This window comes from Macrotis lagotis, chromosome X (assembly GCF_037893015.1).
Source record: "Macrotis lagotis isolate mMagLag1 chromosome X, bilby.v1.9.chrom.fasta, whole genome shotgun sequence".
Lineage (NCBI taxonomy): Eukaryota > Metazoa > Chordata > Mammalia > Peramelemorphia > Peramelidae > Macrotis > Macrotis lagotis.
The window spans coordinates 142,656,590-142,671,335 of record NC_133666.1 but is presented as its reverse complement, the minus strand read 5'-3'; the positions used below and the strand labels follow the sequence as shown (position 1 = coordinate 142,671,335).

The 14,746-nt window shown below is 38.9% G+C and overlaps 1 protein-coding gene across 1 annotated transcript in view; it reads right to left on the bottom strand.

Annotated features, from left to right (window-relative positions):
- The window catches only part of MYH16 (myosin heavy chain 16), an 82,827-nt gene that overhangs the window by 30,387 nt on the left and 37,694 nt on the right, over positions 1-14,746 (bottom strand). The window contains exons 16-25 of the mRNA XM_074201541.1: positions 12,898-12,985; positions 12,364-12,481; positions 11,893-12,013; positions 8,421-8,557; positions 5,746-5,827; positions 4,349-4,522; positions 2,825-3,052; positions 2,062-2,166; positions 1,260-1,346; positions 861-1,006 (exon numbers count right to left, since the gene is read on the bottom strand). Coding sequence (XP_074057642.1) covers positions 861-1,006; positions 1,260-1,346; positions 2,062-2,166; positions 2,825-3,052; positions 4,349-4,522; positions 5,746-5,827; positions 8,421-8,557; positions 11,893-12,013; positions 12,364-12,481; positions 12,898-12,985 — 1,286 coding nt within the window. The remainder of the gene's footprint in view (positions 1-860; positions 1,007-1,259; positions 1,347-2,061; positions 2,167-2,824; positions 3,053-4,348; positions 4,523-5,745; positions 5,828-8,420; positions 8,558-11,892; positions 12,014-12,363; positions 12,482-12,897; positions 12,986-14,746) is intronic.

The window sequence follows — 14,746 nt, the reverse complement described above, 5'->3', positions numbered from 1 at the left end:
TTTGAGTTTTTCATTTTTTGTCTTTTTATTTGACCTAAGATTTAACTGGCAATTCCCTCAACCATTGAGGGTTAGCAGAATTTTTACAAAACAGTTTTAGAGAACTGCCAGGGACATAGTAATTAAATGATTTGACTATGGCCACACCTACAGTATTATGAGATGTCTGACTTGAACACTTGACTTTGAACAGAACAGATAGTCCAGTGGATGGAGTACAGGAAGACCTGAGCTCAAATCTGGCCTCAGACATTTACTAGTTGTGTGACCCTGGGCAAGTTACTTTACTCTGTTTCCCTCAGTTTCCTCATCTGTAAAATGAGTTGGAGAAAGAAATGGTAAACCACTCCCGTATCTCTGCCAAGAAAACCCCAAATGGGGTCATGAACAATACTTGAGTCTGAACAATACTTTTTTGACTTTAAGGCCAACTCTGCTCTCCTCTCCTCCTTCCCATCCCCCATCTCCAGATCCCATTTTATGTGTTAGAATGTAGAATTAGAATATAGAATCTAGAGCTAGATTTTAAAATCTAGAATTAGAATCCCTACCTTGAAAAGTAGAGACTGTCTTAATTGCACATGTTATATTCCAAGCCACTAAACATTTTTTAGTTTTTTACAAGGCAGTGGGACTAAGTGACGTGCCCAAGGTCACACAGCTAGGCAATTATTATGTGTTTGAGACTGGATTTGAACTCAGGCCCTCCTGACTCCATGGCCAGTGCTCTATCCACTGTGCTACCTAGCTACCCCCACTAAACACTTTTACAATGCTCTATCTACTCTATCGATTTCCCTAGGCACTATGCCATTCTGCCTCTCTACAACTAGAGTAAATTGTACTTCAAAGCCACATACTTCTTGACCACTTCCTCCAGATCCAGCTTAGCTCTCTCCATCTCATTCAGGTTATCGATGGTCATCTTCAGGTCACTCTCAGCTTTTCGGCGAGCCTTTTCAACCTCTGCCCGGATCTTCTTTTCTTGCTCCCAGTTGTCCTCCAGCTGTGAAGACCAGAAAGTGAAGAGAAATTGGGAGTGAAAAATCATAGATAAAAACAAGAAAAAAATAGGCAAAAGGTACAAACAACTAATTATTCAGATGAAGTGTCAGCACAAGCACTGGGGGAAATAAGTAAGGTCTCTCCCACTTCCCACATCACTTCCATCAAATAGGAGTGAAGATTTCCAAGACAGGGATGAATTTCACAATTCAGGGTAAAAAAAAAAAAACAAACCCACACCAACTGGATCTCACCTCATGGATCTGGGTGCCAAGTTTGCTATTATTTTTCGTTAAATGATTCACTTTGTCTTCCTCAGCTTGTAGGTCATCAAGAGTTTTCTGGAAGAAAAAAAAATCCCAGAAGTTGATAAGGGAGAAGGTATGCAGAGCAAACAGGGTCTCTCTCTTTTATAAGGAGCCCCTCAAGAAGGGTTGGAGGTATTATCCATTGACTGAATCAGTGCTGATCCTGGGTAGCCAATCCTGGCTTATTTTGTCCAAGGTGGAAAAGATTAAACTACTGCTGAAAGCCAGCCAAAATTCTCACGGCTTATTGATGATAGAACACAGATCTAGAGCTAAAAGAGACATCAGAGGTCATGCAATCCAATCTCCTTATTTTCTAGTTGAGGAAATTGAGACCCAGGGAAGTTAAATAATTTGCTCAATACTCACAGATAATATCAGAGGTGGGATTTGAACCCAAACTTTCTGACTAAAATGCCAGCAATATTTTATTAGTATTGAGTCTCTGCTATGTTGGACACTTATTTAGTGGCACTATGAGACAAATGGAGGTCATCAGAGTGTATCATATAGCCTTTCAGGACTTTGGAATACTTGCATAGGAACAATGCTAGAAGACAGCAGTCCTTAGAAAGCTGGTAAGTCTCCTCATCTAAGTGACCTCCTACCCTTTTTAAAAAGCATGGGATATTTAGAATGAAACTTGAAGGTAGCCCAACCTAACTTTGCCTTATGAAACATCAGACTTCATACATCCCTTAGTTCTTAGTCAATAAAGGGTGAGAACCAATCAAGCACATATTCCTACCTGATGAAGCTCCTCCACAGCCCTCTTCTCCTTCTGGAGCTTGGCAATAGAGTCTTCTCGGAGGGAGAGGTCACCACTCAAGGTTCTCACTCTGTGATCCAAGGCCTACAGATTGGAGAGGGGAAGATATTGGTATTAATAGTGGAATATAGTGAGATGTCATCCCATTTCTTGGACTGTGAAGGAATAACTACAAGAGAGTTCCTAAATCAAGTACAATCCTAATTTAACCAGTTTGCTATCCACAACTTCTCATATGGAGAGGTAAGGCAGGCATATCAAAGATCATGAGTCTTGGAAAGCAAGAAGGGGTCTCCAGGAGAATGGGCTCATTCTCAGAGGCAGCAACTTTATAACAAGAACTGAAAGAACTCATTTAAGGAGAAATCTGCTATGCTACAGAACAGGGAACGAGTAAGACCTTGGGTAAGAGGGAGTTCTACTAATAGGAAGAACTCTCCATATTGAGAGGAGGGAAGCCACATTTATTTTGATATCACGGGAAGAACATCAGCCCCAGCATAAAACAGAAGGAACAGCAGGGGAAAGAGGCTATACCAGGTAAGGGTCTGAATAGCCAGTCTTGGATTAGAGATTTATCCATATGTTTACTCAGGGCTCAGACCAGCAGTTTTCACTTTAGGACTTAATGAATGAGGCTTTAGAAATGGTACCTGGTTGGAAATGGTGGTGGTGGGGAGTAAGTCCCTTGGCCCTTTATGAGAGGCAGTATGCTGACAACATTGGTAAATTCCTACTATACCTGTTTCTCCTTTTCCGTCTTGGCCAAAGTAGTTTCTAGCCCCTCAAGGTCCCGTTTCAAGTCACTCATCTCCCCTTCCAGTTTTCGCTTAGTGGCACTGAGGGAAGCTGCAGTGCCTTCCTCCTCCTCTAGCCTCTCCCTCATGTCTGAAATTTGGCTCTCCAGGTCCATTTTGGTTTTCATCATCTGAGTAAGGCGCTCCTCTGCATCTGAAAGGTTCTCTTGTTCCTAAGGTAAGGAAGGGATTTCAATGAAATGAAAGTGGTACATGAAGGATCTCTTAACACTCTATCCACAAAGAACCCAGAGATGATTTCTGAATTGGCAATAGATTTGTGGTACCCTGATTCTGTAGAAGAGAGAACTGAAAGAGAAGGCCTTTCATGTCTTTGGTAACACATGAGAGAGGAAGTGAGGTCTGGTGGAATTACAAATCAGAGAATGTGGGTTCTGGCTATAGTCCTGTCATTGAAAAACTATGTGAACTTAGATCATAATTCTTTATGCTTCCTTGAAATCAGGATAGTAAATGGGGGTATCTATTTCATAGGGCTGCTTCAGAGATCAAATATAATCAGGATCAAAGATAATAGATGTAAAAGTGCTTTAAGAAGCAAAAAATAAAAAGCTAGTCTACCAGTTCAGTGACCTTGACTATACCACCCATTCTCTCTAGGTCCCAGTTTCCCCTATCCTAAAATAGGGGTTATAATGCCGTTTCTAATTCATAAATATGTGGTGGTGAGGATAAAAGTAAGATAACATTTTTTTGAGAAAGCTTTTGGGGAGGGGCAGGGGGAACATCATACATATACCAGATATTAAGAGGTTTAGGGTTAGTCAAGAGTTGGACTCATAATGATTTTTATTAAGAGCATTATTATAGCATTTTACATCTGATGAAGAGGCAGTGTGGTATAATGGATAGGGAACAAATCTCAAAGCTGGGATGCCCTGGGTACAAGTCCTGCCTTAGAAATATATTGGTTGTGTGACTCTAGACCAATCATTTTGCCCCTTAATGTTCCAGACAACTCTCTAAGATCAACACTTGCAGGGAAGGTGGCAATCCTGCATTGATAATAGGATTTTCTTCATCAGAGAGTTTTCTTTAGCAATGAAATCACAGATCTTATCTCTATCCTTATACAATCAGTTGCTACTTAACTTTTGGATACAGAACACATCTGTCTAAACCATTTCATTCAGTGTGTGGCATGGTGCTCATGCAAAGAAATGCTTATTGAAGACTTTTTTATGCTCTTTCATTGGGATGCCATGGCTCCCAGGCTGAGGTGGCATTTCTGTAGGGTAGAAGGGAAGGCAATGGAAACTTCCCATTAGTCATATTTACTAATAACCAGTGAGATACAGCTTCTTAGAAAAGCTCCTTCTGTTCTCATGTCTCTATTCTTTATACTGAGTGACTAATTGTCTGGCATAACTATGACCCTGGAGATTGGGAAGAACGACAGTTCCTTCTCTTAGCAATTCCTTCTGCTCCCAACCCCTTAGCTCACGTACAGCCTGCAGCTGGATGGTTAGGTCATTCTTCTCCTGGCTGAGTGTGGCTGTTTTTTCTTCTAGTTCTTTGACCTTGTTGATTAGTTCCTGTGTCTTGGACAGAGCATTCCTCAGTTCTTCCTCCTTGGCCTTCATCTCCTCTTCCTGCCGGGCCACATTCAGGAGAGGCTTTACCTGTGGGGCACCCATAACAGGGTTAGAGAGAGCATTTCCTCTGGCTGCTGTACCAGCTATATAAATGAAGAGGAACCAGACAGTTCTTCATCAGCTGACTCGATTTGATCTTAATTACACTATTCTTGGTTCCATAGAATTGGTCTCAGCCAAAAAAGATCTTGCTTAAACTAAAAAAAACCTGAATAATTGTTCTCAAGTCATTTATACCCTCAATAGAGGAAGTATGTTCTAGGGATCTTTCTGAGAAGAGTTTGTTCTTGAGAACTGAATTTCAGGAAATATTACGGTTGAGTTGAAACTGCAAAGTTGAGTCTAATACCTAATAATGTAAATGAAGAGCCCATCTTTAAATCCACCAGTACTTTGGACACATTGGACTTCCATTCATTTATATCTTGAAATATAAGAATCAATGTGGCAGAGGGACAATGAAGACCTGATTAAAATCTTGTCTAACACATATGATCTCTGGGATCCATGGGCCAGTCATTTAACCTCTCATAATTCCTTGACAATGCTCTATAAGTTATAAATGAGTAGTCAAGCTACCCTGGTGGAAAGAATTTCCACACTGGGAAATCCTCATGCCAATAAAGAAATCACAGGTCTGAACAACAATGACAATGATAAAACAACCAAAAAAACCTTTCATATCAAAAACACCCTTCTTTATAGATAGGTTTTTTGAGAGTTGGAGGTCTTGAAACATTTACTATATCCTTTTTTTGCCTCTGAGAGACCTCTCTGGTTGCTTCTTCCTCCCCTCCATCCCCAGGGGAAAGATTTTTCCTTATTTTTAAAGTGCCCCTATTTTCTAGGGGCTAGATAGAAAAGCCAGACCCTTCCTATTCCAAGATAAGGGGAAATGAATACTCATGTTTTAATCACAGGATCACAGAATGTTAGAGCTGGAAGACCCCTTAGAACACAGGTTTTTAACCTGGGCTCCAATTGGTTGAATTTTTTTCCAAAACCATTTTGAAAACTATATTTCAATATAATCAGTTTCCTTTTCAATCCTACTTATTATTTTATACATTGAGAAGATGTTCATAGGCTTCACCAGATTGACCTCAAAAAGGTTGAGAATTCTTAGAAGTAATCCAGTCCATCCCCCCCCATTCCCCACACAAAGGTCACTGAGACCCTTCCCATGATGAAGTCCCCTTGTGCACTTGTGGGAAATTGAGCTTGACTTTGGCACATGCTTCTCCCCTCACCTTATTGTATAGTTTCCACCAGCCCCAGAATCGAAGCTGCAGGAACTTGCGAACATTTCGCTGGATGACTTTCAAGCCAATTCTGCAACGAAACCCAAGTGATTACTGAGTTGGGGGTGGGAGGATGGTATCAGTACCTGAGGGAAGGGGAATGGAGAAAGAAGGGAGTAGGTGGTAGGCACTGTCCAGACATGAAAATACATTCTAGAGATGTATCATCTCTCCTGGTTCTGTCTAGGGACTGAGCAATGAGTCTGGCGAGACAGGAAGGGAATCAGGATAGCAATCAGAAAAATGCAGTCATCAGCAAGATAAGGGGACAGATGATGAAATGTTAAGTCCATTCCTAGACATCTGTTGGAGGTTTGGGAAAGGCGGGGAACTGACTCTAGAGAATTCATCTATTACTTCACTTACTGGTCCTTAGAAAAATAAGAAAGTTAGGATAATGAATATAATAGTGGTGTCATGGTAACCCAAAAAAAAAAATACTGTTGTTGGAACCTGGATCATGATGGCAGGACAGGGAGGGAGGGAAAATACCATGATTATGCAACTATTGAAAGAAGTAGAGTATCAGATGAAGGAAAGAGACGCAAAGGCTGCCATACAGAGTTGGCCCTTGGCAATATTAGAATGTTAGAAAAGTTTGTCTTTGGCAGCCCCCCCCACCTGTAATATTCCTCTGTGTCTACCCTGAAGTGTTAGTGACTTGATGTTTGGCTTCTCAGAGGGCACCTTACTGGGGTACTAGCATCCCATACCACAGGCTTTTCTCTAAATATTCTCCCCTTCCCTCCTCTCCATGTCCTATCAAATATCATTTGTCCTATTAATCTCTGCTGGATGACAGTGGGATAGTAATTAATATCAACAAAATAAATAAAAATAAATAATAAATAATAAAATAAAAAATTATATAGCACTTTAAGGTTTTCAAAGAACTTTATACACACACACACACACACACACACACACAGACACACACACTTAATCCGTAAAATGAAAGGAAATTAGATTTAATTTGCCTTTGATCACTCAGCAAGTGCCTAAGGAAAAATTTGAACTCATGTTTTCCTGACTTCAAAATCAATGCTCTAACTACTTCATCACCTAGCAGCGGTATTTCTTGGCTACCTCAATAAACAAAGGCAAACTCCTCTGTTGATAAATGGTCAAAGGATATGAATACGCAGTTTTTTGATGAAGAAATCAAAATTCAATATATAGTCATATTAAAAAATGCACTAAATAATTATTGATGAGAGAAATACAAATTTATACAACTCTGAAAAATGATAGATGCCCTTCATTTGGGGGAATGGCTAAATGGATTGTTAGTATATGATTGTGCTAGTATATGTACTGTGCTATAAAAAATGAGTTGGTTGATTTTTGAAAAACAAGGAGAGACTTGGTTAGACTTATGAAGTATTTATCCACTTTCAGAAAAAGAACTCAAAATTAGAAATATGTACAGTATAGTTTTACATCTATGTACATATGTGCAAGTTCATATATATATATATGTGTGTATAGAATTGTATCTGTAACATTCTCTAGAGCATTATAGAGAGGCAGGGTGAGAAAATTTAAAGTGTATAGCAGAGAACAAAGGAAAACTTAGAAGAAAGCTAAGAAAAGCTGAGTAGCTTTAAAAATAATGTGCAGTATTTATTTCATAGTTTAAAAAAGTAAACAGTCTGAAATGGAAATTCATGGTTTCATAATGAATCCTCTATGTTCTGCTGTGTACATAGAAATGTCTTTTTTCTCTCTTTTGATATTTAAGTTATAAATGAATTAAAAAATTGATAAAAATGAAGTAAACAAAGGCAAAGTTAAGTCCCAAGTAAGAGACTGCCTGGCTAATAGAGTTCCTCCTCTTCTGTAATATAAATAAATACTTGAACTCAGGATCACTATGTCTACAAAAGATCATCAAGAACTAAATCTAATGGTTGGAATTCCAGATATAAAGGAAAACCAGGGAAGTGAACTCTCAACTCTCACTTCAGATCCTACTTCAACTACTCTGACATTTATTTTTTTATCTTCCAAACTTTCTCTCAATGTCTCTTCTATGTTGACGTTTTTCTCTCTATCTCCCCTCCAGAACCCAGTCTTGGTTTCCCCACTTAAGACTGGACTATCTATCTTCTGATTCCGTGCTGAGGAGATGATTGACAAGAATGAGTAAAGCTATCAGTTCCTCTAACTAGAGTTGCTCAGTGGTTAGAGTACCAGACTTAGAATTAGGATAGTGCTAAGTTTAAATCTTTCCTCAGACAGTTTCTTATCTGGGTGACCCTGGGCAAATTATTTAATCACTCTTTGGTTGTTTCTCCATCTGTAAAATGGGGATAATCATAGTATCTTCTTCATGGGAGAGTTGTGAGGATCAAATGAGATAACATATTCCCAGTACTTTACAAATCATTAAGCACTCTATAAATGTTGGTCATTGTTATTATTATTCCTGCAATGCTGAGCTACCCCTAAGAGTGTATCATCTGGTATTTTGGACTGGGAAAGAGATTGAAGTGTAATATATTATACTGTGTCTTCTAGCAAATGAAGATAGAAGAACTTAGGAGTGAATGCCTAGTTATGTCTGATAGGACATGAGTGGTTCCTTTTGCCAACTTTTGTTTTGTTGAAAAAATAAATGATACCTTCTTTCCAGCATCTTTTTGAATTCAACCCTCATCAGGAAACCCCGGAGACGGCACTGAAGCATGGTCATGATTTTGGCCAGACGTTCATCTCGCATGTCTTCCAGTTTGGCCAAGATTCCAGCCCGGAAGAATACCTAGAAAATCAAGAGAGTACTTTAGAAACCTCAGCTTCTAGAAATATAACCCAAGTTTGAAGGCAGCTACTTGGAAGAGTTTTCAATGTTAAGCAGAGTAGGCTGTCAGCAATTCAAAAATTACTTAGTAAGTATCTATTATGTATCAGGTATTGTGTTAAATGCTTGGGGATACAAAAAAAAGTACAAGACAGTCCCTGTTTTCTCAGTCCATCAGAGTAGACAACATATAAACAACTTAGGAAAGAAACATAGAAGAGTTGGGTAGCTTTGAAAACAATGTTTGGCATTTATTACATAGCTTTTTTAAAAGTCTGAAGTGGAAATTCACAGTTTTACATTTATATGTACAAACAAGCTCTATATAGGATAAGTTTGAAATCATCAAAGGAGGGAAAGGACTAGTATGAAGGGAAATCTAAAAGATTAAAAGTTTTCTGTAGAAGGAGGGGTTTAAGTTGGAATTTGAGAGAAACCAAGGGAAGTCAGAAGGTAGAGATGAAGAGAAGAGCATTCGAGGAATGAGAAGACAACCAGTAAAAATGCCCAAAGTAGAGAAATGTTTGAGAAACATCTTTCCCTCCTCTCCTCTTCCCTCTTCTCTTCCCTTCCCTTCCCTTCCTTTCTTTTCAACACAACACATATACAAGGAATACAAAGCAAAATAAATGTCTGTTTGTTTGAAAGAGAGAAAATAGGTAGACGATGAGCCCAGTCCCTGGGGAGGTAAAATCTCCTCTTGGACATCCACCCCAATACCCTTGCTCAAAACCTTTACTAGAATTCACACTTGGAAAAATAAGACAGACAGCCTGGGTGATTACAGAATAATCCTTGGGAATAAGGGAGCTGACTGAGTGTTCACCTTTTTAAGAAGCCTAACTATAAACCCGAGGACTGCAATTTCTACCATGTCTAACTATTCCTTTCATTTTGACTGACTAGAGACAGATACCTTAAGCTCCACAGAGAGAGAGAGAGCTTAAGGCTTTCCCCAGGTTCCTTAGGGACCCCTTCTTCCCTAACGGATCCTGAAGATGTTAAAAACCCTGATTTGGTAACAATTTGTCCTGACCTGAGTTTAATGAGAGTATCTGTAAAATGTGGGACTATTAATGATACCTGTAGGACCTACTTCTCAGGGTTGCTCTAGGGCATGAATGAGATGGGGACATGTAAAGCATTTGTCAAATCTTCATTTCGAATACTGTCAGGCATTAGTGACATATTGGTTAGTTTTGCAAAACTGCTCCCCCCCTTTTTTTCCTTTTCAATCTCTATTACAAATGATGTCTCTCTGAGTAGTCAAATAAAAGGGAGCAGGGACTGGACTACTGATTTCCCTGGGTTAGGAAATTTGCAAGTAAGAAAATCCCTTCTACCAAGGTAGGTAGTCATCCACTCTATAATTTATAATCTTACATTTATATGGGTTCTTACCCTGGAATCCATGTACTTGATTTTTTAAAATAAAATTTTTTTTTATTGTGTTTTGGATTGATCAGTCATTTTTTTAGTCATGTCTGACTTTGTGACTCTATATATGCTTTGTTGGCAAGGATACTGGAGTGGTTTGCCATTTCCTTCTCTAGCTCATTTTTTATAGCTAAGGAAACTGAGGCAGACAGGGTTAAGTGATTTGCCTAGGGTCATACAGCTAGAAAGTATTGGAACTCAGAAAGTTAAGTGTTCCTGATTCCAAGCTCTGCCCTCTATTCCCTGCACCCACTTAGCTGCTATAGATAGATTAGATAAATTAGATAGATTGATTTACATAGTTCTTAGTTTTCCCTTGGTATTATATATCTCTGGTTCTTAAGAATTGGAAGATTAATTCTTGTAGGCTCTCAACTTCTGTTTCTGACTTCATTTGAATTCAGGGTTACTATATGCCAAACACTTTGATTATAAGAAATCAGGTGCAGTGTATTTGTATCAAGTGAGGGCAGTTTTATTAACATATTACAAGTGATGGTCTCATCTCTGGAAAAAACATATTTATGCACATACATATGCACAGACACTACATGCATGTGCATGTATGCACACATACATAGTTATACCTATATACTGATGATATACACACATGCAATGTACATATATCCATCTAGACATGCAACTTGTACTTATGTACTTGTGCCTAGTTACATACATTATATACATTTACATGTATATAAATCATATATATGGAGGCTGACAAATCCATGTCCCTATGGTCACTTATGGGGGACAATGTATAGGGGATTCTCATCAGAACACGAGTTGGACTAGATACCTTCTGAGTTCTCTTTTAACTTTGAGATTTTGTAAAAAATTGACTCACAAATCTAGCCTCATTCCTTCAAACCTCACTCTGAGAATTAGATATTGATTGTGAAGAAAAGGTAAAATGTACAGCTCCACCAAGCCAAGGTTTCTTTAAGGGAATACTCATCCCATGTACCCTATCCAGACTATTGAAGAAACCTGATCCAGGAGCTGGCACAGAATCCAAGAATAACCCCAGGGACTCATGAGTCAGGGTCAGGTGGTAACCTTCCCTTTGAGTCAAAAATGAACCAAGGATGTTGGCAGGGTGCTCGGGGGCTTTGGGCTGTGGGTGGTTTGGAATGATGGGCTCAATGACCCCATGGACCTCTCTCCCACACATGGTAATGTCATTGCCCTAGGTCAACTTCTGTTTCCTTCATGAATAGAAGGAACTTTTTCTTGTAAGGCAACAACTGGGCTAGGCCCTCCATCCTTTTATTGCAACTTTTAAGACTTTGGACCTTTCTATCTACCTTGTAGCTAAACTCTCTTATAGGTATCATCTGAGTCCCTGGAGAGTAAGGACTAACTAATTTTTTATTTGTATCCTTGGCATATCATAAGTCCTTGATAAATTATTTTCATTCGTTCATTCATTTATTTTCAAATATTAAAATAGTGACAACTAAGGTTTATAATGGAAATGACCTCTGAAATCATTCAGTGTGATTCCTTCATCCCTGGGGGAGGGGAGGTCTCCTATCTTCATTTCCCAACTGGATTCCAAGACACTCTCAACAAGGCTGAGCTCTGAGGGCTTTGATGATAGACATGAAAACTTACAGTAAATGTTTGACTGGGAGAATGTGTTTGTGTGGTTCTGACTATATACCTACTTGTGTTTCACATTTTACTGATGAGGAAACTGAGGTCCATAGAGCCTCTGTCACATTGCCCTAAGTATCACGGGTGAAATTTGAACCCAGTCCTCTAGACTTCAAATTCAGTATGCCTGCCATTTTATCACATACAGCATTACTGCCCATCAATTAAATGAAAGGAGTAGAGCATCCAGAAAAACCAACCTTGGTGTGTCCAATTTTATATTCATTTACATCTATGTCAATAGAGCCAAGCAGCAGTTCTGAGGCTTTCTTATTGTCCACAAATCCCTGAGGGATCACATTGGGGTTCAAGACTTGGTATCTAGATAGAGAGGAAGATAATAGAGTGAGAGCTGCATTTTATTCAAACAGGAGTCACTGCAGGATTCAAAACCGAGATTTTCCATCTTTAGAAAGCTTTCTCATTCTTCCCTCAATGGAACAGGTTGCCTTTAAGGTTAATTGAGAGAACCATGCCTTTCAAGTGGGAATTTCTGCAAGTGAGAGTAGATGACCACAATAGCAACTATCCTTTCTGAGATTGAAGGAGGGAGGGAGAAAAGGAAATGAAAGAAAATATTTCCAAAAAATATTTCAATCAAGTATTAACCTATAAGATGCTGGTGGAGGAATACAAATGATTACTGCTGGAATCGGAAAGATGATGCTCACCTCTGTTTGAATTCAGGATACTGTAATCTGTTTGGGAAACCCTTTCTGCAAATACGGATGCCTTCCAGTACACCATTACAAGCCAGCTGGTGCATGATCAAGTGAGCATCTACCACTCCTGCCAAAACAAAGCCAAAGGTATGAGACAATGAGATAGATGGACACTTCCCCACCCAGTGAGACCCAGCTTGAAAATTGGCACAGTCTTTCCATTTTCAATGATGTGTGACACCTTTAGAAGATGGAAAGGGGCGGGGTCTCTCTACCCTCACTGCCCAGCTGGATTCCAAGTCACTCTCAACAGGACTGAACCCGAAGGCAAATTGTGAATGTCTGACTGTGTGTATGTGCTTGTCTGTGTGGTCTCTGACTAAGTAGGTGTCTCACAGCATTACAAAGCCAGATACAGAATTAATTTTAGATTATTCATTGTTTGGCATCCTCAGTGCTTCCTTCACTTGCTAGGCTAATTGAAAATAGACTATATTGGGCAAACCATTGATTTTGGAAACAAGTTCCCCTCCAGGCACTTACCTGACTGTTTGAACTCATTAGGGACAATACATCGGACAAAATGGGGGGCAGTGCTGTGCAGTGTGGTCATCAGTTTGTTCAACTGCTCCTGGGGGTGGAGGAGAAATGAAGTCAGGAAGGAAATAATAACAGCTCTCTTTTATCCATGTAAAGAAATGTTTTGCTATTTATAAAACGCTTTACTAATGAATATCATATTTCTTGCTTTCTCAATGGGTGGTTAATGGTGGAGGAAGGAAATGAATTAAGAATGAAAAATAAAAATTAAACATTTAGAAAAAATAAATTACTTTTCCTCTCCAATGATTCTTTGAAGTCCATAGATCTGTGAAGAACATAAATTTAGAACTGGAAGGGGCTTTCGGTGGGGGCGGGGGGGGGTGCCATTTTGGACAAACCTCTCATTTTCCAGAAAGAAATGAGTTCCAAGAAGTTTTCATGATTGTCCCAATCACACAGGATTGGAACTTGAAATCTTTGCCTTCATGAGTAGAATCTTTGTTTTTATATATGGGGAAATTGTTAAGGGTCACATAGCTAGTAAATATTGGATATAGATTTGAACCCAGGTCTTCTGACTCAACATTCAGCAGTCTTTTCATTATACCCTGCTAATAGGTAGATAGGGAGAGCATCAAACTTATTTTAATGGAATTCCACACTTGTTGGTAAAGGAATAGATATGAATCTGTTCCTCTTCCACTTTTTCTTCTTTTTTTTCCCCCTTCTTTTTTGGCAAGGCAATGGGGTTAATTAAGTAGGATCTCACAGCCAGTAAATGCCAAATGCCTGAGGCAGACTTTCAACTCAGATTCTCCTGACTTGGGTCTGTTGTTCTTATCCACCACATCACCATGCTGCTCTGAAGCTGTTCTTCTTTCTGACCCTAAACTTGATCCAATCAATCAAGGAGGAGAGTTAGGTGATAAATGAATAGAGTTTTGGGGTTAGAGTCAGGAAGACTCATCTTTCTAATTTAAAATCAGCCTCAGATATTTATTAACTGTGTGATCCTAGACAAGTCACCTCCCTTCTGTTTGCCTTAGTTTCCTCTTCTATAAAAAAAGGAGTAATAATAATATCATCTACGTCTCAGGATTGTTGGAAGGATCGAATAAAAGCATATTTCTAAAAAGTTTCTGCCCAATATGATCAAAAATGATCAATGTTGGAGGGAAACTAGGACACTAATGCATTGATGGTGTAGTTGTGAAATGATCCCATCTTTCTGGAAAGTAATTTGAAATTATATACAAAGGGCAATAACTATACATACCCTTTGCATACCAGCACTACCACTACTAGGTTTGTATCTCAAAGAGATCATAAAAAAGGTAAAAAAAACTCACATACAAAAATATTCATAGTGGCAAAGAATTGGAAATTGGGGGGATGCCCATCATTTGGGAAAGTTGTGGTATATGAATGTGATGGAACACACATTCATGAAATCATGAGGGACAGGATTTCAGAAAAGCCTGGAAGGCCTTAAATGAACTGATGCTGAGGAATACAAGCAGAAGAACATATATACACTAACAATAGCATTGGGTGACTTGTTCATTTCAGCAGTAAAATAATCAAAGGCAATTCCAAAAGATTTGTGATGGAAAATACCATTCATATCCAGTGAGGGAACTGTGGAGTTTAAATGCAGACTAAAGCATACTATCTTCAATTTGTAAAAGTTGTCTTATGTATTATGTCATTTTTCTCTAATGCATTTTTATTCTGTTTAGATTTGATTCTTCTTTTACAACAAGATTAATATGAATCTATGTTTAGCATAATTGCAAATATAGTGCCTATATTAGATTGCTTTCTGTCAGAGGGAGGGGGAGAAAAGAGA